The sequence below is a fragment of the Triturus cristatus genome, chromosome 1_2 (genome assembly GCF_964204655.1).
Source record: "Triturus cristatus chromosome 1_2, aTriCri1.1, whole genome shotgun sequence".
NCBI lineage: Eukaryota > Metazoa > Chordata > Amphibia > Caudata > Salamandridae > Triturus > Triturus cristatus.
Window position 1 is genome coordinate 214,331,079 of NC_140580.1, and position 26,253 is coordinate 214,357,331.

General features: G+C 41.8%; 1 protein-coding gene across 7 annotated transcripts in view; it reads left to right on the top strand.

Moving 5' to 3' along the window:
- Positions 1 to 25,240, top strand: part of LOC146867066 (G2/M phase-specific E3 ubiquitin-protein ligase-like) — a 501,947-nt gene extending 476,707 nt beyond the window's left edge. For 4 of the 7 annotated variants that reach the window (XM_085603479.1, XM_085603481.1, XM_085603478.1 and 1 more), the window contains 10 exons: positions 7,364 to 7,650; positions 10,081 to 10,287; positions 12,968 to 13,127; positions 14,895 to 15,115; positions 16,586 to 16,687; positions 16,775 to 17,088; positions 20,551 to 20,732; positions 21,715 to 21,887; positions 23,599 to 23,813; positions 24,689 to 25,240. In XM_085603479.1, the coding sequence (XP_085459605.1) occupies positions 7,511 to 7,650; positions 10,081 to 10,287; positions 12,968 to 13,127; positions 14,895 to 15,115; positions 16,586 to 16,687; positions 16,775 to 17,088; positions 20,551 to 20,732; positions 21,715 to 21,887; positions 23,599 to 23,813; positions 24,689 to 24,945 (1,971 nt within the window). In that variant the 5' untranslated portion in view covers positions 7,364 to 7,510 and the 3' untranslated portion in view covers positions 24,946 to 25,240. Of the gene's footprint in view, positions 1 to 7,363; positions 7,651 to 10,080; positions 10,288 to 12,967; positions 13,128 to 14,894; positions 15,116 to 16,585; positions 16,688 to 16,774; positions 17,089 to 20,550; positions 20,733 to 21,714; positions 21,888 to 23,598; positions 23,822 to 24,688 lie in introns of those variants that run through there. The other 3 variants (XM_085603482.1, XM_085603484.1, XM_085603483.1) reach the window with 3 other exon arrangements.
- Positions 25,241 to 26,253: the final 1,013 nt, after the last annotated feature.

Here is a 26,253-nt window from a genome sequence, read left to right on the forward strand (position 1 = left end):
CACACTTCCAGTGTTCCTATGCGGAGCTGTTCATAACATCACATTGCTGATAGCCCGTTGGTGTGAGAACTCAAATGACGTTAATGGGATAATAATTGTGAAAAGAATATTTACGTTGTAAAGGAAACACACATTTCTCTAAATAAATGATAATCTAAATACCAAACCTGAAGAAAGAAACAGTTTTTAGATGGGTTACACATCTTGTAAAGTTTGCTTGGCTGAAAGTAAGGAAGTTTTGGTCCAGACGCAGGGACAGGTCGTTGTCTCTGCTGAGGAGTGATGGTGATTTGCTATATCTGTGGTATGTTTTTTAGTGTTTATTAGTCGTAGCATACCTACGTATGAAATGGTACCTGCCATACTGGCCAAGGGTCAGCCCTTACCCGAAGCTCCAGCAGAAAGCAGCGTTTCTCCTGCAAAGCTCGGCGTCAGTTTTACTTAATTCTGGAACAATAACACCTCATGTAAAGTGCTGAGAGATCACTCAGTTTGTGTTGGGGAACTGGGGATGGTTTGAACGTTCACCATTATCATTCCGTGGTTTTCACAGCTGGCCGGTGTGCTGCACATCTGTGCTGGCGGTGCACCACCCCTTGTCCGGGCCTTAGACGCCCACTTTTGAAGCTGCGTCATGCCTGAGCCCCCACCAGGCAGGTGGGGGTTCAGAAGTCCATCGACGCTCCAAGCTGAGGGCGGCCCCTCTATTCATCGTGTGGGGGTGCTGTCCGGGGAGACAGGGCCTGTCAGCGCCTAGAAGAGAAAGCGCTTGTGCATGTTAGAAATGAGGTGTCGGTGAGATTCATGAGGGGGCCACGAAGGAGGAAGGGAAGGGATGGAGGAGGCAGAGGGCAGGGCGGTTGGTCTTCTGCACCCACATGGCAGGAGTGGCCTGCTGCTAAAATAATTCACACTTGAGATTGCTTATTCGATGCTGGTGCGGGTGAGTTGCATCCTTGGTACTATTTTGGTGGATGTTGTTCCCTGTGTTGCCTTCATAGTGATTTCATGTTTTCTTTGTCGCCTTGGTGCTGCCTTGGGTGGGTTGCTTCCTTGGTTCTGCTCTGGGTGGGTTGCTTCCTTGGTGCTACCCTTGGTGGGTTGCATCCTAGGTTATGCCCTGGGTGGGTTGCTTCCTTGGTTCTGCCCTGGGTGGGTTGCTTCTTTGGTTCTTTACTGGGTGGTTGTCGGTCGTGGTTCTGCCCTGGGTGGGTTGCTTCCTTGGTGCTGCCCTGGGTGGGTTGCTTCCTTGGTGCTCCAAATGGTGGGTTGCTTCCTTGGTTCTGCCATGGGTGGGTTGCTTCCTTGGTTCTGCCCTGAGTGGATTGTGGCCTTCGTTCTGCCCTGGGTGGGTTGCTTCCATGGTTCTGTCCTGGGTGCCTTGCTTTAATGCTTCTGCCCTGGGTGTGTTGCTTCCTTGGTTCTGCCATGGGTGGATTGCTTCCTTGGTTCTGCCCTGGGTGGGTTGCAGTGCTTAATTTGAGCCGGTGTTTTCCGGTGCTCGGCACCAGCACTTAATTGTCAGCCCCGCTGCTTGTGACAGCCTGCCACAAGGTGGCGCTGTCTAGCCAATTTAGAGATAACCACAACAACTGTTAATTATCAATGTTGTATTCATTCAAAATGACTACTACCTGTCACACTTGTAGGAGTGTGACTGTTAGTAGTTTTGTTGTTACTATCATTTGCAGCATAGCAGGACAATGTGTGGTGGAATCTGCGGTCCCCTCCTGACGAGAGCCCGGCACTTCTTATTTTACAAATTAAGCACTGTGTAGATGGGATACAGCCCTTGCACAGGGGCCGCAGTGCTAAGTGTGTGTGTGGGGTTGGGGGGGTCCCCTAACAAATAAATTCCAGCTCTGACTTTAATAACTGTCTTTGTGGTCAAACAATTTGTTTATATCCAATGATCTGTCCTTAGGCCCTGAGGGCTACAGAAGCGATGCTGCGGGGGGCAGCAAGCAGCGCAGTTGGCCCAATCGCTAGGGGTAGACCCGCAACTGGAGGTCGGTCTCAGCTGCCATGCGGTGAGCCGGCGCTGCTTTACCCGGGTGGCGTGGCTCCCTGCTCTCCGCGATGTGCGCGAGTGGGCCAGCCATTGGTGCGCCGGCTTCCTTGCCGGAGTCCCTGGGTTCTTGCTTGCGAGTGCACATGATCACTGATCGTGATCCCAGTGGTGCCAGGGTTACGGTTCCTCCAACCGCAAGGGACACAGTTCGGCGGATCAGCTGTTTGCCAGGGGCCTCGCGGTGCAGTCCTGTGGGGTGGCCAGTTGGAGGGCCGCGGGCCTGCTGCCTAAGAGCCCTTACCCCTGTCGCTCGGGGAAGGTCAGTTGCGTAGCCCTCCCCGGGTGGCCTGCTGTGCTCCTCGTTCGGGCGGGCAACACTGGGGGGCTGTGCACCACCGCTCAGGACTCGACGGTGAGTCGCTGGGGTGACTCCATGTGCAGATCCCCTCCCCACCTCGGCCTTCTCCATCCCGGGAGGCCCCATCGTTCAACTAAGGGGCAATGCAGCCTGGTCCTTTCGTGGGGGTGGAGCGGTACCACATGCGGCAGGGTGTGTGGTGCGCAAGTGTCCGAAACCCTTGGGTGAGTTATTGGGACATGGCGGGGAGCTATTGGTGGGCCTTTGAACTCTTGTGTAGTCTGCACGGGGACTCGGGTGAGTTGTGAGCATTGGGACATGTCGGGCAGGGGCCAGCCGGGCCGCATTGCTGAGATGAGTGCTGCCTCCCGGCCAGAGATGTGGCCACAGCGCGTGCTTCCTGCCTCCCCCACGCAGGGTGTACATCGTGAGCCCCTGTCACCCCCTCCTCCATCGCGGTGAGTTACGGCATTGTGCTAGTGCCTTGCGGTGTTCGCGGCATCCCTGGACACGTGGTGAAGGGAGGCCGGCGTCCATGGGCACATCTACAGGGAGGCCCCGGTTCCGGCCTGTCACTGTGGTGTCCAGGGGCTGCATAGCTGCCAAAGTTTCAGATTGCTCTGTGTGACATTTTCATAATTTCGGTGTTATTATAAGTGACATTTCAATGACTATGAGTGAGACTTTCTTGCTAGGAAAATCCAGCAATGAAGATGAGGGAAACATATAAATATCAGGAATTGACACCGATTTGAGCAACAAGAAACTCTAAGAAGATCTTAAAGCTGCAGGGCATTAGAGTGACACTGTGGACTCCAGGGCCTCTCTCGCACGTGGGACCTAACCCAAACAGGATGTGAGGCCCCAACAACATTCTCTTCTCAGCCTCCTGGTAGTGTCACTGGGCGGGCCGGCTGAAAAACAATTAAATTAATTCCTGCCTTAGCTAGCCTTTGCCCACTAGGCCCCTGGATCCTTCCAGTCATACACTAACTTCAAAACCTTACTTGAGAACTCACACAATATGTCCAGGCCACACAGAAATGAAAGAAACTGCCATTCAGCAAGAACTTCTTGGCCCTCAATCTGTGTAGAAGTACTTGTTTGCTGCTGACAAGTGCCAGTAGTCACCCATTAAAAGCAATGTAGCAGTGATGAGAAGTGCCGGTGCAATCTCTTCCAAATGAAAGAATGAAAGAAGTGCAGGTACACTTAGTACCAGCTATGCCTGTCTATTTAAAGCGGTGCTTTCAATTGAATCCAGACTTGTGGGAGAGTTAAAGGGGGATCCTACTGTTGATAGTAGGTCTGTAGGCACTGCTTTTCACTGCTGTGGGAAATGTTTTTTATTCCGCCAAACCCTTGAATTTGAGCAGCCTAGACCGGTATTTCCAGGGGCTGTTGTAGGCAGGGGTGGGACAGATAACAGGTATTATTTCAGGCCAATCGTAATAAATGTCAGAATGTTTTGTGGCCTATTTAGGCTGCCATGGGTCCTAACACAAGCCAAGAAAATGCTGTCCCCATGAGCATTTATAGTCTCCAACCCGGTCACATGGATAGATGCTGCAGAGAGGACACGGCTGACAGACACTTTAATTTCTTTTGACATTCATTGATTTAGGATACAGACCCACCAGCAACCCCGTATCTACTCCCGTCCTACTCCAGCCATTCCCCACTATCCTTCAAAAGGTTGCTCCCTGCTTGCCATTCTAGATTATGCCTAATCCTGCAATGTCCTTTCAAAAAGTTTCTTGTTTACAAAACCCAGTGTGCTGAGAACTCGTAAGGCCGAAAAGTAGAGTCCGCCACGCCCCCTCCACCCTCTCAGTTTACATGCATACACCATTGCTAGTGCAGAGCGCTCATGTTTCTCAGGTCCACATATGAGGCGCTCATCTAGTCCCGGTCTTGGTTCTCCATTCTGGAATCGTGGTTCCCATTTTATAGAGGATAAAACAGCGTTACAGATCTGGTGATAAAAACTCCTGGTCTCTGTGAGTTTCTCGCGAAACTTGAGAGATGTGGAACTGGCACTTCTGTTTTCTTTTTTATCAGACAAGCCTTCAGCGGAGAGGCCAATAACTAAGGGAAGGAAGTCTCAGCGCCCCTTTAAGCAGCCTAGTCAAGTGTCATTCATGTCACAAATATTTTTGTACGTTTTTGCACTATATAATGATTAGATGGCTCACTCTTTCTCTCTGGTCATCACCTTTCCACATCGAAAGTTAAATCTGTTTCATTTGTGTACAAAATCTAAACCTAAATGCTTCTTTTATTAAAATAAGCACAATAACCTCTAGGTTCCTTTTACACTAACATAAGTATTGCTGTGAAATATAGATCTAAATCACATTATACAAGCAGCATTACACACGTACACATGTATTGTTTAAACTGAGAGATTAAGTGATTTGCTTAGAATTGCAGGATGTTGAGCTGACGCCGAGACTTGAACCCGAGTCCCCCAGCTTTGAAACAACGGATGTAGCTGTAATGCCATATCCTCTCTCCTTTGCTTAAAATATGAAGGAGGTGTTGTCTATATGCAAATAAAAGTAATTGTTCTCAAACGCAATTATGAAGGAAAAAAGAGTTTTAGTGGAATTAAATATTTCCCTAAGATTACAGAGTTTAAGCGTGGAATCCGCGGTTTATCCAGGTTTTCTGGATTTACTTTATGCAAATCAGCCAGTAAATGGAAATCTATTTGTCGTTTGTTATTTCAAAGCTTTGTGTTTACCTCAGTGCATTTTTAGCATTTTTTATATAGCGCAAACTTAGAGCTCTATTCATTAGTACCAGTTAAAGTGCACACTTTTTATAGGCAAAGGGATGATTAAGTGATTTACCCAAAATCATAGCATTTTGAACAGATGCAGAGGGTTGACCATTGCTCCCCAGTTTCAAATTCAGGACCCTGTGGGACCCCCCGCCATTTACCGGAGGTCAGGATATTCCTAACCCTTTTCATTATTTTTTACTTTTTTTGTGGAACCCAGCTTCAAGCCTGTCCCAAGATGGCTGCCAACATTTCCTGGTTGAAGGGTTGGTGGCCAATCAAATTTTAGTAGGCTCTGCGAGTCCACTGCATGGTCTTGGGTCCCCAGATATCTAGATTTTTTTAACTTAAATTTCTCTTGAAATATTGAACGGATTTAGACCAAATCAGAAAAAGCACACTTTCTGCACCAACATCTAGCTTTTTGCTAAATTTGGTGTAATTCGGTTCGGCGTTTTGGGCTGTAGTCGTGTTCATAAAATGAAAAATCCCTAGTGACAGAACATTGGGAAAATGCATTTTGGACCCCTGTTTTTCTCAGCACCCGCTTGACAGATCACCACGAAACTTTCAACACGCCAGCTGAACCAAAATGTGAATTTGTCTAAACATTTTGCGAAAATTTGTCAAGGTGCGCCAAAGTTATTGGTAAAACAAAATACGCTTTTCCTGTAGAAAGTTTGGTCCTAACTATAACTACCTACTGGCTATCTCCAGTAGATTATATATATGTATATGTGTGTGTGTGTATTATATGTGCAAAATGAGAATTCTGGGTAATTCCAAAGTGCAGCCCCTATATAGTGTACCTGACAATACCAGCAACACTGAATCTGATCACCTCAAATGTCAGTTTTTCTATCAATTTTTTTAGGCATAGGTTTAGCACAGTACCACACACGCCAAGCTAGAAAGTGACAAAGTCTTTTGCCATTTTTAGAGCAAAGTCTTTAAGCATAGGATTAGCTTTTGCCATCTGAGATCCAAAATCTTTTACCACTCCAGGTACAGTACTACAGATTTGGATTGGTAAAATACTTCCCAAGCCAACCTGGAATTAATAAAAGCAAACCCTGAAAACGTGTTTATCTCTTACTATGAGCTCCTCAGAAAAGTATAGCTTTGTCCAGATTCAAGGGAACACCCAGTATAAGGCAAAAAAATAGCCTTTCAGGCTTAGAGTGCCAGATAATTTATGCCAAAAAAGGAAGCAAGGAACTCTGGGTAGTTCCCAAGCAACCCCACTCCACGCTTTTATGAAATAGATGCTAACTTGATATGTTACTTTGTCCTTATGTAAGCTCATTTAAATGTGTGTATATTACATATTTGATCAAATGCCAAACGTAAAACAACACATTGACAAAGGCAATGCTTGCTTTCTGCCAGGGCCAAACTAATGAAAAAACCTGATGACAGATAAACAATATGGTGGAGAGGGTAAATAGCCTTTATTTTGGAACCATGACACTTATGATACAGCCAATTGAAAAGCCAGTAGTTACAATTCTTCACATTGTAATTCCTCTTTCTTATTTTTCAAAGCAAGTGATTGTCTACTACCTACATTTCCAGTAATATGCAGCGTACCTAAGTCACAATAATATAAAAGAAAAAAATAAATGGAAGCAACTGCTTACTTAGACTTTTTTCAAATAACATCAAAAGTTGTTTGACAATTCAAAATGTGCAGTACAGCACAGTTCTCCACAGAGTATTGTTAGCAGACATCAGAGGTTCAATATTTATTTCAGGTTTATTTACAGCCATTCTGAATTGCTTTGCTAGGAAACAAGATGTGAACAAAGTGGATTCCTTAAAGGTGTCCCTACCGTATTTTTTGACAGATGGAGGGCTGCATTTTCATTCTTGTATTAAATGTATACATTTCAACTACACATGGAATTCTGAGAATGCAGTGTTTATTTTATGAAGGGTGAAGTTTAACTGCATCTTTCTAAGTCCCACGCCTCTGAATGGTGAATCAAGGAGGGCAATGCCATTTGTTTTACCACATTACATGTTCAAACCTCGAAATATGTGTACTTATCTCTTGCTCAAATTTTGCCAGGTTATTATACTTGGCAAAAATCGTGCAGGGAAAATCCTTTTTGGTGGGGTAATTTCCATACCTTATCTAGCTTGTTATTTGTCAGATGATATGAGTTTTTTACAGTGTTATTACATACTGATATGTTCTTTTTTCCAGATCTCACTAAAAAGATGGCTGCAGAGTCAAAGGTAGTGTGTGACCTTGTCGATAGCCTTTTAGCTCAGCCATCAATTTTGGAGGCAACAAGACGTGGACGAAGAAGTAAGACACGTTTTTTCGAGAGGAAGGTGTTCTTCAAACCCAATGGAATCTGCTAAGTCAGCCCAAGAACAGTCAGAAACACGTGTGCAAAGTTCTGTGACGCAATCGCCAATATTTCACTTTACACGCAACTTTGGAAGACAGAATGGTGAAAGGATGCAACAGCCAAAATATACTCGGAGGTTAGATTACATATGATATACTATTTCATTGCCTTCATTGTCTCCCAAATAATTTTGTTCAAATAAATTTCACTATGAGTTTCACTTTAAATTGGGTGTGTGGCCTACAAACCACCGGGGTGGTGGATGCTCTCCTTCCTCAGACCCAGAATCTCTCACTTGCCAAATGTAGAGTTTCTTGTTGTGTCAGTGATAATTTACCAAAAGAGCTTACTTGAGAGGAGCACATTTGGCAAAAATGCAATGGGGTGCTATGCAATAGTTACCGTACAGCATGTTTTTGTTTTATTTGAAATAAACACTTGAATTTGTGGATTCTTATTAATTTGTTTTAAATATATACACAATATGTACACACACACACACAAATAGTGTATATATATTATATATATTAGTGTATATATCTATATATCTCTATATATATATATATATATATCTCTCGACATATCTCTCTCTCTCTCTCTATATATATATATATATTTATATATATATATATATATATATATATATATATATATATATATATATATATATATATATATATATATTCACACACAGGTTGTCCTCAAGGAGTTGCCTCTTATGAAGGGGTTACACCACAAAACACCGCTGGCAGTTCAGTTCCCAGCCTAGCACAAGCTCCCCGTGTGGCGTGCCATACGCGTTTCGAGCAGAGTTGCTGCTCTTCCTCAGTGGCTGCACGACAAATGAAGCAGATTGATTTCAAACTAAATTTATTCAAAGTAGATAAGTCCCGCCCAAATGGGCGTCAACCACAGCATTCTGGTCTTAGTAGTTCAAAAGGTCTAGTAGTTTGTCACCATGTGGACTCACTGCCTCCGTTCGTTTAAAATGTCAAACCCGTTTGGGTGAGAAGTCTTGAAATCTGTGCTGGAACCCTCGCCAATATATGCCAGCGGCTGAGGCCCCCTCCGTTCATAAACGTGCCCGTGAATCCAAGCACGCAAGACCCGCTAAAGAAGCGGTAGGGCTTCTCCGCGGACGGACGAGCCGCTTTATTATTCACACACAGGTTGTCCTCAAGGAGTTGCCTCTTACGAATGGGTTACAGCTCAAAACACCGCTGGCAGTTCAGTTCCCAGCCTAGCACAAGCTCCCCATGTGGCGTGCCATACGCGTTTCGAGCAGAATTGATGCTCTTCCTCAGTGGCTGCACTATATATATACAGGAACTTCGTCACACCATTCAAGCTTGCAGAAAGGACGAAGCGGACCCAGTCGAATCAGTGCATATATATTTAATCAAAAAGTGTGTCGTGCACCGCCATAACGCGTATCGGCCTCAGAAAGGCCTTGATCACATGACCAAGATATATATCCAAGCACAGTTCTCCACTTTGGTAGGAGCCCCCGTCCCTGCAGGGCGGCCTCGTTTGAACAGGCAAGGAGTCTCCTGTCCTTTAAAACCACAACACAGGAAGAGATAACCTTTCAAAGGAAATGCTGCCTCTGTGTACTTGAATAAAGCTGCTGTTTTACGGACTTGAATCATCGATATCTCTTCCTGTGTTGTGATATTTATATATATATGTCTATATATATATCCCCACAGATTTCTCCGATTTGAGGCCGCACTCCACATCAGGTTAGTCACAGACTATTTATTTTAAAAACACACAGTTTTTCATCCCGGTTATCGAGTCCTTGGCCTTACGTACGTTTCGAAGCATTTGCACTTCTCGTCAGAGGCCCGTAGCAGAGAATCATTTTCCTGCAGCTACTTCTCCATTCCGCATGTCTTCATTCTTCAATTGTCCTCCGGTGTGCCTGTATTGATCTTCTCCATGCATGCTGGGAGGTGTAGTTAACTTATGCACTTTTTCGCCCTTTGGTGGGTTGATTTCTGCTGTTTGTTCCAGGACACATTGTTTTACAGCCCTCCGGTGAGCCCCAGCACACACCCCTGCATGTTTAAAACTACAGTCCTGATGTTCCCATCCAGAGAGGATTCTTTACCTCCCTCGCGGGCCCTTCTTTGGTCTTTGAGCGGTGCGTCCATGCATGGCGAAGATCTATATATATATATATATATATATATATATATATATATAGAGAGAGAGAGAGAGAGAGAGAGAGAGAGAGAGAGAGAGAGAGAGGGAGAGATAATGAGCACAGTCCCAAGAACTCCCCAAAAATGGTTTCCTCAATAAACACGCACCCTGATTAGGCTAGAGGTGGTGCAACAGTTCTAAAAATAAGATCTTAAACTTGTTATTTTATGCTTTTATGAACGCTTTGCACTTTCAGGACCATTGTGCCAATCAAATGTTCTTTTTTTCTGATCTAATGAGAGTTTTTTCTTGGTACTTCACAGAAACTGGTTCTTGAATTGTGATATAGTACAAAGTGTAGAATTATATTCAATTTCTAAATATATAATTGACATCTGGACATGGCTTTGCATTTCAGGCATTTTCGTGGGCCTCCTACATTCACAAAGGAAGTAATTCTTTTATCTGGTCCTCAAGATGAAAGTGTGGTGAAGCAAGGAACAAAGCAATTTCTTTATGAGAGTGGACATATCATCACAACATTTGAGTTTAACAAATTATGGACTAACTATGAGGTGCAGGACCAACTCCGTGTGGCTTTTAGCCCCAAAATTGACAATATTGAGTAAGACAATTTTCATTTCGCTTATTTTTATGCAATACTATTTTGAAAATATCAGCAAGTTGTATATGGAATTGTTATCTATTTCCACTTAATTAGGTAACAGTCTTGCATTTCATCTATTTTGTAAATCAAAGCCATATACTTTCAATGTATTAAGAGATTTTTGGTTATGTGTATGGCAAATAACATATGGATACAAAGAAATTTAAGAAGTAATGAGTGTCAATGGTCAGATAGACAGGAGGAAGAAACTCACTGCAGGTGTCAATTAATAATTACTCCTTTTTTACATGGATAACAATAGTTAATGGAGTGATATTCTTAAAAGGAGGAGTACAAATAATTTAATACTTGTGCTAGTGATCTAAAATATAGATGCGTATCTTCACTACATTCAGATCTGGAGGACTCGGTACCACTGACGTGAATGAAAAGCATAGCACATTGTACAATCAATATAGTGACAATTAGAATGCTGAAAGATAAGCAGTTCCATCTGTTCCATTCTTATCCACAGCGCTACCTCCAATCCAATATATAGATGGTGTTTGAAACTGTGGGGCATATTTTTAAAGTTTAGGAGTTGGGTAGTGCCGCAAGTCATTTTGCTGCACTGCCCTACCCCAATTCGAAAGGGCAGGAAATGACCCGTATTTGCAAGAAACAGTGCATTTCATGTCCTTTCAGCCCACGCCGGCACACAATTTACAGCTATAAACCAACGCAGGCACCCTCGCATCATGGTGCAAGGGTGTCTGCATTATTAGCGTGATTGTTTTTCGTGCAGAAAGGGGCACTTTCCTGGATAAAAACAATCATTAGAGGCATTTTCCTTGTTCTATGTTTGCTGCAGAATGCAGCACACATGCAATGTGGAAAAAATGAGAAATGTAAACATTTCTCCTCATTACGCATGCTCTAGAGAATGTACTGCCTCTTTGACACAAAGTAAGGCAAGTCAGCAACTTGCGCTTCTTTGCTTTACTCCATATCTACGAAGCCATGAAAATCCATGTAAAGTGGCTTCTAATGGTCTCATAGAACTAGATCTGAACACGGCGCCTCTGTAAGGTCACAAAAGTGATGCTCCGGCAGCGCAGTTGTGCCGCAAGGGACTTATAAATAAGACCCCGTGTCTCTAGTTGGCAAAGACATGCACCATGTCTAAGCAGGAACCACAATCCTATTAAGGGTATCTCGGATACACACTAAAAGATTACCTGTGCTCAACCTCTGGTAGCTTGGCAAATCAAAATAGTTATCGTGTACAGTATTTGTGCTACACAACACACAATAACAACAGAAATACTCCACATAGGTTTAGCAAAACAGGCAATAATATTAGAAATTAATCTAGAACAAACCAACATAAATTGAAAGAGTAGAAGTGGAGTTATGAATTTATAAAGAATAAAAAGAGGACTAGTCTTTACAAGCAATATGCACTAATTTGGGTTATCTGGTCACGCTGGACTGGGGCAAAGTCAACAGTTCAGGCCGACGTGATAGATCAGAGATCAGGGACAAGAGCCAAGCAGGTCCAGTGAACATAGTACTTTGATCCTAGGTGCAACAGCGAGATGCGGAGCGCAGGGGAGCGGCATGTTGATTCCCAAAGGGTGGCGATGCGTCGGTTCCGAAGACGAAGTGCCAAAAACTAGATGCGTTGGTTTTGAGTGCGATGTTCCGAACATCAGTTTGCACAGCCGTTGCATTGGTTCTGAAGTAATGTACCGATTCAACTCCTGTCACAGTTACGATGCATCAGGTTCTGCTTCATACAAGCAATGGATGCATTGTTTCTCTGGAGCAAGTATCTGGGTCCACTTCCAATGGACCAGGCACAGGAGCAAGATTATAGACTTTGATATCGCTGAGTCGCAAGCAACAGGAGGAAATCAAATAAGCACTTGGAGAACACTTTGGTCGCAAGGCAGAGTCCAGCTGTCACTCGGCAGGGCCAGTGAGCAGCAGGCAGAAGGGCAGCACAGCAGAAAAGCAGGTTTTCAAGATCAGTAGTCCAGAATAGTGACAGTCCTTGAAGCCTCACAGCAGTTCTTCTGACAGTTTTGTTACAGGTCTATGGGCTACCTAGGACCTATCTTAGGGGTGACATATTTGTAATAAAAGGGAAATTTAAGGCTTTGATTTTACATGTCAAGTCGGAGTGGCAGGAAACAGCACACACAAGTCCTGCAGTGGCAGGCCTAAGACAGGTCTGATAGGCTACTTGAGTGGGTTGCACAATCAGTGCTATAGGCCCACTAGCAGCATTTAATTTGCAGGCCCTGGGTATATGGAATACCATTTTACAATGCACCTACAAGTACATTAAAAATACCAATTGTGGATAAACCAGGTTTATGGCAGAAGCACAGGCACATTTAAGCACTGGTCAGCAGTGGTCAGAGTCCTAAGTCCAACAAAAACAATAATTAAAAAGTGGATGTAAATAAGCAAAAAGTCTGGGGGAAGACCACTCTAAGGCTGACAGGTATAACAGTTTGTCAGCATTGATAAAAGTTGGTCAGCTTATTGACAAACAGGTTTAATTTTTCCTTCATGGATGATATTCTGAGTGATGCAGATTGAACATTTGTGATATTTTGAGATATGTTGAAATGTATAATTTTAAAGTTCATGTGTAGTTAAACTAACACGCCACTTTATGTTTTTATAGCATAAAACTTCTGATGCCATGCCATAACAAATTAGTGCAGCCATTGCTAATGGACAAACAGAGTCTGTCAGGTCTTATAATCTCAAAACTCTTCAAACAGAAATCAGTCTATTTACAACCATCAAGGCAAATTCTTCAACTTCCTGATTCACAGGTGACTGTAAGTAATACTTGCATAAAGTATGCTCTGTGGTTTCTTTTGAAAGGTAAAGGAAACAGGTCTATTAATACATATGCATGCATTTTCATATTCCCATAATATTTTTCATATTGCATCTTCTTTCTAGTGCAGTTAGATAAAAAAAAATGTTTATAGCGTAGCAATATCTATCTAAAGCCGGAAGTAAAATACTGTACTAGGGGGCAGATGTAGGTAACTTCAATTTAGCGAGTCCTTAATAGCGATTTCTACCGAATCGTTATTAAGGACTCACTAAATGGAATGTAGGTAGGAATCGCTAAAATATTAGCGATTCCTTAACTTTCCTCAATAACGAATCGGTAATTGAGATTCGTTATTAAGGAATACCTACCCATTCATTCCTATGGGCTAGGAGGCCCATAGGACTGAATAAGAAGATTTTCACTATTAGCGATACGGTATTACCGAATCTGTAATAGCGGGAGCTATTTCAAGGGTGCCAGTGTGTCCAAATGACACCCTTTTGCACCCCTGAAACTTGCATGTCTGCACATGTGGCGCACATACATGCCCCAAGGGCATGGATGTGTGCCACATAGCACATTTTAAAAAGCAAAAAAGTGCTTTTTCAAAGGAAATCGCTACTTACCACCAACTTGAAGTTGGTGGTAATTAGCGATTCCTTAAGGCTGAAGTGCACTATTTTTAGTGCTACGTACATTGCATTTTCGGAATCGATATTTCCGATTCCTTAAATGCAAGAGCAAAATAAGTAATCGCTATTATGCGATTCCTTATTTTGCAAGTAGGTTTCAACTTACTTACATTGCACTCGGTAACACAGAAATTCTGCGAATTTATGCGTTATCGCTCAGTATTTGGCCACCTACATCTGGCCCTATGTTGTTACCGAAAATAAAAAGGAGGAACATTACTTAATATTTAGATAGGAATTTACAACTTTACTTTATAACATAATTCAATATGATCCACTTTGTTTTAATTTGGGCATTAAACTGTATAGTCCAATATTTAACTCTATTCATATAGCTATGTATCACCAGCCTATGCGGTTCTCTCTTACTCTATATGGAGTGACTGCCAACAAATGTGAACAAGTGATTGCCTAGACGGAGTTTGTGAGTGAGTTAATGTCTGTATGTGTGTATAAGATGCAGAGGTGAATTTATTTTTATTTATTTATTTAAAGAGTTTTATATAGCGCGAACGTGACCCTTGGGTATCAGAGCACTTAACAATTACATGAGGTAGGTTAACGATACAATTTGAATAGCAGGACAATTTACAGTGATATGAGGTAGATTAGGTATGCAGCTATACAGTATTAGCAAATAAATATACAGTGACAAGATTAGGTTACCGTGTGATGTCAGGAATCACATATATATAGTTATTTCCCTAATATGTTTAACTTCAATGTTCCAATTAAAGTTATTGGAGCTGCTTATTGCACAAGGTGTAAATTGCAAATGGTAAGTGCCTTCAGCTGAGAGTTGTATTACACATGTAATGTCAGAATTTATATTTGAAAAATATGGAGTTGTGCTATGGATGATCTTGTAGGCAGTTTAAATCACCTTATAGCAGTAGGATTTGTGTATGGTAAGCTGCCAGTGAACACTGGAAATGCTTGTGTGATGCTGTCCTCAAGGAGTAGTTCTTGCCTGGCTACTACACACTGGCTATTTATAAATTGTTTGATTACTAGCATTTCTTGGATATCTTCATCAAGATTCATTTGATGTGCCATTGATGTTTTTATAGGATAAAGGCATAGATGAAAAAACGGAGATGGTGATGTGGCTGGAAAGAGAAGAACCTTTCAGCAATAATTCTGCTGAAACAGAATACCTGAGTAGTTCAGATCCATTGAAAGTCGACAACATTACAACAAATCCAATTTCTGCGAACACGACAGAAGAACATACAATTCAGATTTCGCCCTCTCCCACTGTCATTAGCGAAGGATTTGATGACCATTATCGGTACTGCTTTTCTCAACCCAGATATTCAATTATAAATTTGCTTGTTTTTTAAATATTGTCATATAATTTCGAAAGTATTTGGCTTTCATAAAAAAAGTTCTTCTCTTGCAAGTTTTGTCATGACCAGGCCAGTAATGCAGGACCACGAAGAACTGTTTTCCCTGCTATTTCCCGTGATGTAAGGCTATTGGATCATGCAGTTAATGTACAATGCATCTGAAGTGGTCAAATACTTTAAAGAAAAAAAAATCTGTATAGCAAGGCAAGTAATAGTATGTACAGCAGTCACTTAAATTATGCAGGAATACAACAATGTAAAATGTACAATCCCAAGCAGTAGTTGTGCGGCATAATGTAGTGTGGTGGCCATGGCATCTTAGCATGAGACAGAATTACAAAATTCTCAATTTAAAAGATGTAAAACCAAATGTCTAGGTGCCTAGTAGTCAATATGGAGTACCACAGGTATGTACTTCTGAAGTATAACACCCTTGGCGTGTGGCACGGCGCTAGTAGTTTGTTCTTGTTTTACATATTGTAGGAATCTTAACTATATGCTGCCACTAACCCATGTTCTGTCTATTAAAATGCATTGATGGTAAAATTGTAATCTGCACTACTATGCTAAATAAATGTGGAGGGCAAAGACAAGACTGGCAATTTCTACAAGTCTAAAGTAATTGGCTTACACAATTAAGCATAATTAATCATTAAACATACTCAGGTTGGTTACAAGATCATACCTAGTGTGAACAAATTAGATAATGAGTTCTCTAGTGATGATTGTTGCTTAATTTGGTAAAACGTTAGTAATCCAAACCTAGGAACATGTATATGTAGTCACAAACAACCCAATTCACAGATTCGGGCCATTTGCGTCCTCCAAAATGCTTTTATAGAATGGCAATTTGGGTTCTGTTATTCTGTATTAGGAAGGGGCATGAGGAGGGCATCCCTTCCTAATACAAAATTAGAATGGTATGTACAAATGTTTTGCGACTGAAATACGGTTGCAAAAACATTAGCACTGGCCTGCTCTTAAAAACTGAAACTTCCAAGTTTCATTTATTTCTTTTTTAAACTCATCATGTTTTCCTTCAAGGAAAATGGGCTGCTTTTAGGCACAAAAAATAGTTTCTTTATTTGAATGCAATCACAGACATGGTTGTCTGCTGACCCCAGCAGGCCACCATCCCTGTGATGGCAACGATTCCTAATGGGCTGCAAATTGCGACCTACCTCAACCCACTACAAACCAGTGATTAAACTCAAAAGACGTCCATTTAGGAATAGCGATTTCCTAATTGTGATTCACAGCAAATCGCAATTATGAAATGGCTATTTCTAACTTTCATGCATGTAGCCCTATAAGTCATGTATAAGGTTGACTTGTAACAGGAAGCAATAGGATGATACATTGGTTGTGTTTTTTTAACATAGTAATAGTTGACAATATTCTTCCTGTTTTAGATGTTACACTGAACTGTTGGTTGATAATGTGCACATCCCTGACGATGAAGAGTTTGATACCTCAAATATCAATATTGCTGAACAAAATGAGGCACACGAAAGGTAATTTTATAAGGTTTAATTCCGAATATATACGTTTAATTTTGAACTGATACATTTGATAGCTTAGCTTTATTTCCTGTATTTCAGTGAGAGCGATGGCATAACTTTGAAGGATCTACTATCAAACCTTGCTTTACAAATTGACTCTGAAAAGACATCCAAGTTCAACATAAATCGGCGAAATATTTGGGATGGAGCACGTCGTGGCTTCCTTCGCAAAACCTATAAAGCAATCAACCGTATATCTGTTATGTTTACTGATTCCTCTGGTAACTCTGAAGGAGCTGTTGATTTTGGTGGTCCAACACGGGAATTTTTGCGATTGCTAATGCATTATTTACAACACAGCAAACTCTTTGAGGGACCCGAAAACAGCAAGACACTCAGTTGTGATGCCCAAGGTACCGTAAATTTATTATGTTCCAACCTTCCTAAACTGCTCAAATTCTAGAGGAGGGAAAGAATAATTATTTGAAGTGTAAATAATGTTTATATTATATTACTTACTGACTCCTTCAAAGTTTGTTTGATACCACTGATCAGACATTCTCAAAGAATTTTAACTAAAAGTGGAATAGTGAAGGGAATACTGCACTATACTATTCATTTATGCAGCAAGAGCAGACTGGTTTCAATTTCACCCACTGAATACATCCCTTGCAGCCTGTAAAACAACCTTGCTAGCATGTACTCCATTATATATTTTATGTTTGCTTTGCATTAAATGAGGGGCTAAGGTTTTCCTGCTGTAGTTACTGTTATCAATTTAGAGAAAATTCCCCTGACAAGTACTTCAAATAATGGCTAACTTTAGAGATTCTGCATTAGGTAATCTTAGTTGATGCTCTGGTGCAGCAGTGTGTATGAAATAATCACCCAAACTGTACAGATGCATCCTGCTTAGGCCCGAATATCAAAGGAAATAAACCACTGCGTGGGTTAGTTTGATACATGAGACTTCAGACACTGGTTGGGTTATAACGGTAGGAGTTCTTGTACGTAGAAATTAAAGTCTTCCAGTCCATTGTAGATGCAGATCTTAAAAAAAAAAAGTTCTTAAGATAGACTTTTTCCTCGACTGGAGCCCATCAAGACATCTTGTAGGAGTGTTGAGAAAGCAGAACTTTTTGGGTACAGCAACTTAATTATGGTTAAGTTCGGATTATGCTGCCGCTTAAAGAAAGAAACATCTGGAAGGTCCAAAAATGGCATGTAATATTCTATTCCTGGTTAAACACACTGTTGTAAATCTCTTTGGGCAGGAATGAGTTGTACCTTTTAATCAGGTACTACATATATAAGCACGAGGTGGAGACAATTAAACTGGGTTATTAAGACATGTCCCCAACAATCATCCTCCAAGGAATATAACTTTGCCAGCTTTCATCCCTTATTGTGCCTGGTGATGTTGGGTTCTTTGGTGAGGGAGAGCATGGGTTGGGTGTCATCAGCGTAGGAGACGATGTTGAACTCATGGTTTCGGATGATGCTTGCGAGGGGGGCCATGTAGACTTTGAAGATGGTGGGGCTGAGGCAGGATCCTTGGGGTACTCCGCACCTGGTCTTGGTCGGTTCTGAAAGGAAAGAAAGAAGTCTTATTCTCTGTGTTCTGCCCATGAGGAATGAGCGTATCCAGTCTAAGGCCTTTCCTTGGTTGCCGGCGTCGTGGAGTCTGGTAGTTAGTGTGCATTGGGAGACAGTGTCGAACGCTGCGGATAGGTCCAGGCGGATGAGGGCTGCAGTTTGGTCTTGGTCAAGGAGTGCACGGATGTCATCTGTTGCGGTTTAGAGGGTGGTCTTGGTGATGTGGTTGCTGCGGAATCCAGTTTGGGAGATGTCTAGGATGTTGGTGGCTTGAATGAAGTATGTTAGCTGGGTGTTGATGGCCTTTCCGATGACCTTGGCTGCGAAAGGGATCACCAAGATGGGCCTGAAGTTCTTCCGGTCCGTCGGGTCTGCGGAGGATTTCATTAGGAGGGGGTTGACTTAGGTGCGCTTCGATTTGTCGGTGAATGTGACAGTCACGATGGAGCAGTTGATGGTTCAACGTAGCTCGGATGCGATGGCTGTGGCAGCCCTGTGTAAGATGTGTGGCAGGCAGGGGTCTGAAAGTGCTCCGGAGTGGATGTTCTTCATGTTGTTTATGGTGTCCTCTGTCGTGAGTGGGGTACAAGTAAGTAGGATCTGTTGGGTGGCATTGCTGGGGGTGGGGGTTGAGGCGGTGCAGAGGTCTTGGCCGTCCAAGTTGTAATAGAGCGTCTTGATCTTGAGGTGAAAGAAGGAGCTGAGTCTGTTGCAGAGGTCTTGGGAGTGGTGGGCTTCTGTTGTTTCGCTGTTGGGGTTGGCAAATTCCTGTATGATGGAGAAGAGGTCCTTGGAGTTGTGGGTGTTGGAGAGGATTCTGTCTTGGAGGAAATTCTTCTTTGTGGATTTAATGAGTTGGCGGTATGCCGTGGTGGCTGTTTTGTAGGTGGTGTGTTTTTCCAGAGTTTTGCTGTTTCTCCATGTCTTTTCCAGTCGTCGGCAGGCGTGCTTAGATTCTTGGAGTGCTGCGGTGAACCACTTTGCTTTCTTGTTGTGTCGTCTTGTAGTCTTCTGGAGGGGAGCGAGTGTGTTTGTTCAGTTGGCGATCCATTGGTGGAGGTTGCTTGCCACAGTGTTGGCATCTGTCATAGTTAGGGATGGAGTGCAGGTGAAAGCGGAGGTGATGTGTTCTTCTGAGACTTTGCTGCAGATTCTGCATGGGAGGCGATGCGTGTGCTTGTGTGTTGTGGGTTTTCTAAAGGAGAAGTGGATGCAATGGTGGTCAGACCAGAGCAGTTCCGTGATGTGACAGAGGAAGATGCTATTTCCTCCTGCGAAGACAGGGTCAAGTTTGTGTACTGCTGTGTGAGTGGGGGCAGAGACAAGTTGCTTCAGTCCTATGTTGCTGAGGTTCTCAAGGTGGGCGGTGGTGTTGGGGTCGTGGTGGTTATCCAGGTGGAAGTTTAGTTCTCTAAGTAGTATGTAGTCTGTGAAGGCGAGTGCATGGAATGTGATTAGGTCAGCAGTGACATTGGTGAATGGAGCCAGGCAGTCTGTAGGCGAGGGTTCCATGGAGCGTTATTCTGGGGTTGGTCTGGAAGTGGATGTGTTACATGGGGGCGAGGCGTCGTCCAAGTCAGTGGTTGTCATGCGGAGGGAGCTTTTGTGGATGCTGGCGAGTGGGGCGGGTGGAGCGGTCTTTCTTCAGGATCTTGCATTTGATCATTATAGGATGTTAAAAAAAACTCAACCTTCGATAAATTTTGGCATGCGAAACCTGTCAAAAGATAATGGTAGAGAAAAACAGGGAATTTACTGTATCATGCAGATTTTGGTGCTTTAAACACCAAGATCTGCATGCTATTCGCCACAAACTAGCAATAAGTGTTATTTTTCACAACCAATATTTAATGTACCCTGTGGTAAAATTATTTATCAGGTGCGTAAAGTAACGGGTAAACTCGTAATCAGGCCATCTGTCTAAATATCTTAGTCTGTCTTAAATATATTGTGGTCCTGATTTATAAAGGTACTGTTAAGAGTGCGGAGTCTTGTACTCGGGCCGAATTTCCGCACTGTGAACTGTGTAGATTCTGCACCGAGTATGGAGACTGTGTCCCAAGTACAGTGATTAAGCCCCGAGTGCGAAGGCTTCTCCACGAATGCCGAGACTCTGCATACTTGACTTTACTGCACGTAAGTACCTTTGTGAATCGGGCCGTGGATTCTTGGATAATATGTTTTCTAGATTTTATGCAATAAATTTAGTTTGAGATGTAAATAAATGTTTTATAGATAAGCAGAACACTTTACGTTTAATTTCTTTTTTCTTGTTTAAGGTATGCGAAATGATGACTATTACCTTGCTGGCCAAGCCCTGGCTGTTTCCCTGGTTCACGGGGGGCCTGCTCCAAATTTTGTGTCTCCTGTTTTGTATCGATGTTTAGTTTCTGATGAAAAAAATGTGAATTGCAGTTTGGTAGATGTGGTAGATCCAGATACACGAGACATGTTGCAAGAGGTAAGCAATAGATACTAAACATCTGTGCTGAGGAATCTTTATCAATTTTTCTTATTTGGTTTTCACGTAGTTGAGGGTCTATGAGGCAAAAACATGCAAATGATTTGGGTCTAATTTTGTGGTTAATAGTTACTTATGTATCTTGGATTTATGTATAATTGCCACATGTACTATAAATGAATATGAAAAGAAATTACACTCATCTATTTGATATGGAATTGGGTCAATCCTGAATGTCTATTCCCGTGCCTCCACACCTTTTTAAAGTTTCCAAAGCAACCTCTACGTATTTGCTACTCTCTCAACTGACATGCACAAATCCACATTCTTGCATCAGTGATCAATCAAGAACGTCATACTGTTAACCAAATTTTAATCTATATTTCTTAGTGATACTACCAAAGCAAAAGTATGTGATATGTTCTTGATATGTCAGAGTCTTCATATTACAAGAAGACAAAGTTTCAGGCACATAACTACAGTCATACCAACTACCACTTGTAGTTGCCCCACGAGACTCCCCTGGAATTGCTACAGTTTTTCAACACTGACTAATAACATAATAGATGGGGCCTTCCTGACCATGTTTCTGCAAACAATGTGATATAGGAGAGGACCTAAATATCTGTATTCTGGATTAATATACTCATTGCCAAACACTTTCAGGTACATTAGGCCATTTTGCTAGTCATCTTTGTCTAATTCTCTCCCACTCTTTTACAGTTGGTGTTCCATTCAGGGAGAGAGTGTAGCTAGTGTAAAACTACAGTGGCATTAACTACAGCAGCAGTTGATACTGTTTTAGTCCATTGACTGTTAAACTTTTATAAACATTAAACTTACTGAACAAATATGTTTATTTAGCAGATGGCCAAGGCAAAATATTCTGCATCATCATGGTTTAATTACAGTTTTTTTTGTTAAGTTAAAATGTTTTTTGTTTCTATTTAATCAGAATATCATAATCTTAATTTTTCCATAGATAGAGGATGCTACGTCTCTTGAAACTCTTCAAGGACTGATTCAAAAACACAGCACAATTCTAAGCGTAGCAGGTTGCTTGCGTCCATTAAAATCTCTGAATGACAAAAAAGAACTATTGGAAGATATCATCAATTGGTACATTGTGGGGAGGACTGTTCCTTCACTAGTTAGGTACAGTGCTATTTATGTGCATATGCATTATAAAACAATATCTTTTTTACTTTGCAATACATGTATGTCCATTTTTAAAAAGTAATTACTGTAAATCACTGTTCACCCTAATGGCATCATACATATTCACACTGTGTGAAATGTCCCAATGACAGAATGTGAAATCAAGCACATCATGGTGCTCAAATATATTTTAAATTTAGTTTGTTTCAGTTTTTTATTGGCATTTTACAATACAACTTGTGCTGTCCTTCCTCCAGGGGGCATAAATAGAAGGCTAACAAAAATTACAGGAATCCCAACATTCCCATAGGTTCAGCCCATGCAACACAAATCAAAATAGAGAAAACAAACAGGAAGAAATAAAACGGTGAAGGCCTTCCCACCTCCTCAACTTCCCCAAATAGAAATTGCACTAAAATTAAGCAACAACTACCTTCCCTTCATAGTCACAATGGGCATCAGCATAAACAGCAGAACGTCAGAGGAATTGGACTTCTCATATTCACGTCTTGGCAGCCCAAAAGGAGTTCTAAAAATGTAACAGATTCAGGGCTTGCATGTGCGTGGGATAGAAAAGTAATGGCAGCCCGGTGAATAAAAACTTGATCAGCAGGCCACACATTTCCTCAACGTTTTTGAATGTATCCACCAGGACATTTTAAAAATCAACATATAGGTCTGAAATCATAAATGTAATGGTCACAAATTGTGACTATTGTTTTGCTGCCAATGATTTGTGCATTTGCCCTAATAAGTGTTTATTGAGGCCATTCTCTAATGTTTAAAACAGAATTTGCTATCGGTATCGCAGTGCTTGTTTGCCTCAAACATTTGCTTAGCAAACTCTGTAAGGTGTTCTATCAATCTAACGATTTTTTTTTATCCAACTGCAAAAAAATCAATAATTGGATGTTGTCTAGGTAATTCGATGCATACCTAAGAATAGTAAATCTGCAATTGGCTGTATAGGGTTACCTTGACTATATTTTAGTTTTCATCATTCTATATAATATTTTTACAGTTTGTTGAAAAAAATATTTGGAAAGGCAACCCTTTGTACTCCTCATAAAGTAGATGGTTTATGGAGTACAGATTCACCCAGAATTAAGAGTCAAAATCTATTCTTTGACATCTACTGCCACCTCTAGCCCCCTACCTTCCAGTGAACTCCCACGGTTGATGTGAGCGTGAAGCCTGCAGACATCAACAGCTACAAATCACATTGACCAGGTGCTCTTTTAATCCAATGCATAAAATAACAATTTATTATGCAGGGTTGGCTAGGCCTTGCTAAAAGTCCAAGCACAGTCTCTAAGGTCCCATTCACACACTCCACCGGGTCAACAGTTTAAAGTCAAAAATTGGCATCCAAAAAGCTCCGAAAATGAACTGTTTGCCCTCTAATAATTTACTTGCTGGGTTTGGTTACGTTTTTTTAAGAAAAGCTGCAAGTCGTGTGCTACCTTGCTGCTAGGAATTCATCACAAGACCACAGGAGAAAGAGAATTTGCCTTTGTCAGTGTTTTCCAACAGCTAGCTTCAGATTTTTGTTTTTGGACAGAACTTTTTATGAACAGCTTGAACATAGGGCACTGATGGACCTTTAGATGCATCATAGACATATATTAATTTTATAATAACTTTTACATTATAGTTTGACCAATAGTCTGATTATTTATGGTTAGGTATTCTTTTTTCTTTATTGCAGATTAAAGGAGGGGTTAAAAACTCTGGGAGTACTTCAGGCCATGGAAATTCATAAACAACTTTTTGAAGAGGCATTCATTTGGATGGAGCACGAAATCACCACTGATATCATTAATGGCATGTTTACCATTAAATTCAGTTCATTAGGCAGTAACCATCGGTTACAGGAAGAACACATCATTGCTTACTGGAGAGATTACCTCCAAGATTGTGAAGGCAAGTGAAATTGTTTCATTATGTTATAGCTCAACTATTGATGAGACACATCTGTTGAAAACATAATTTAAACCAGCCTATTATGACAAACATGGTGTCAAAAACTTCCGAATTATACTGTAGAGAAAGAGAGTTAATGAGGGACATACTAACCCGTTTTATTTGCACAGAGTAAAATCTAGAATAAGAACAAAAGGACAATGCATCCAAAGTTGTGAAGTCTATGCCTGCTTTATTTCAATCTTTATTTTGCACGATATGTATATTATTAATGTTGTTAAAGCTTAATTGTAGTGTCCTGGGAGTAAAATGGTAGCTACCCCATTAGAATGATGCTTCATGTACTGCATCAAGGAAAAGTAATACAAATCGATATAGAGCATGATTGGGTCTGCTGTGTGGGTCTCTAAAAGAGTAAAGCCTTTGCACAGTGGAGATTGCAGCTACCTCCAGCCCCAAGCCTTTAAGATAAGGTTATTGGCTTATCGGCATTGTTTGTATAAACAGTGGTGTGTGTGTGTGAAGACTCAGAGAGAGTGTCAGATGCAGGTCTACCAACATGGAATACCTATGCTTACTCCATGTTGAACAATGGGAAGACTTCTATTAAAGGGAGAGTAAGGCGAGCAGGATTGTGGAAATGGTAAAATAGTCTGACACCAGATCTTGAAATGTTATCTGTTGTTAACAACAGATAACTTCGAATTGATGAGTTTTTGGTGAAATGAAGCACAGCAAATCATCATTGGTTTTATTATTCACATGTCAACCATTACTGAAGTATTCATTTAGCAGATGAAATACAAAAACAATCACAATCTTTGCTGTAATCACAATTTAACTAGTTTTACTCATTTATATATTTTTTCTTTTAGAGCTTGCATGTGAAGCCAAATTAAAGGACATTCTGTGTTTTGTGACTGGCGCTAACACAGTTCCACCACTTGGCTTTAATCCTCAACCATCAATAGAGTTTCTACATGCATGCGATGGACAAGTTGAAATGTCTATGTTTCCAGAGGCAAACACCTGTGGAAATGTGTTGCGCCTCCCCCTTTCAATATCCTATGAGGAATTTAAAACAAACATGGACTTTGGGATACTGAATTCTCCAGGATTTGGACGAGCCTAATGATCATATTGAAATGAGGGGTATAATGTATATATATGACAAAGTAGTTATGGATACAAGGATTGATCATGCTGTTGTCGCGGAAGGTGTGAGTCTTGTGGCAGCTTACGAAATGCAAGGGCTTTAGGCTTCTGTAAAATCACTTGATAGCCACAGGGCAGGTCTCTGTGCCTTGAGAATAGCACATTTCTTTTGTCAATGTTTGTTGTTACAATGATGAATAAAGTTTTTTTCTAAACGATCTATACCAATAAATATACATTGGTTGTCAATAAATAGAAGTTCTTCAGATTGACGGAGTTCTTGGTTTCATGTTTTTAGTGTGTCTTGTGTCAGACCCTGTTTTGGTGGCCACTGGGCAAGCAGTGGCAATTGGGCCTGAGGCCTGTGGTAATGTACCTCTGATGTAAAGGGGTACAGTGAACCTTTGGCTGTGCAAACTGGGCTATGTACAATCCCTATAACACTTCACTCTCAACTGTAGCAATGGCAAGCAGTTGCAGGCTTCTCAGTGAGGTAGTGTGAGGGTATGTAAACTCAGAAGTCATCTATTGGCCTGCAAAGCAGCAACTGATCGTCTAACCCATACCTTTACTTTGCTTATGAAAAATGCTTAACTGAATGATTCACAGAACAGGCTATAGCTACAATTACTTTACTGAGCTACTGTGCCTTGTGTCCTAGTCCTCCGCTCCAAGGGGTTCCCATCCTTTTGGGTTCAAGCTCTCTAGTGCCAGTAACAAGGGTCAGGGGCTGATTATCATTTTGAATGGTCTCAAGCAGACCCGTGTGACAGTTCCCACCAGAGTGAAATTGGTTCATCCCACAACGAGTGGTCAGATGCAAAAAGAACAGTTGATGGACAGAATGCTGAACAATGTAATACATTCACCCCAGTACAGAGCTCTGGGCCTAACTCCCATCATTTTTTTGCTCACCATGCCATTCTAGTTTGGACCCAGCCATATGCAAATCAGTCTTGACCCTGCGCCCAATGGGAACAATCCAGCTCGAACTGCCAGGTCAGGTCCTCCACGGACTGGAAACAAGCATCCTAGGACCGGTTTCAGGCTTTCAACCCTCATCATCCAGGATAGCTTCACTCCAGTGGCATGGAGAGCTCGGGACCCATGTAACCCCGAAACCTGTCCTCGGATGCTTATTTCCGGTCCAGGGAGGACCTGGCTTGGCAGTTCGGGCTGGACTGTTCCCATGAGGCACAAGGTCATGACTGATTTGCATATGGCCAGGTCTAAACTGGGGTGGCATGGTGAGCAAAAGAATGATGGATTTAACCCAGATCTCCTG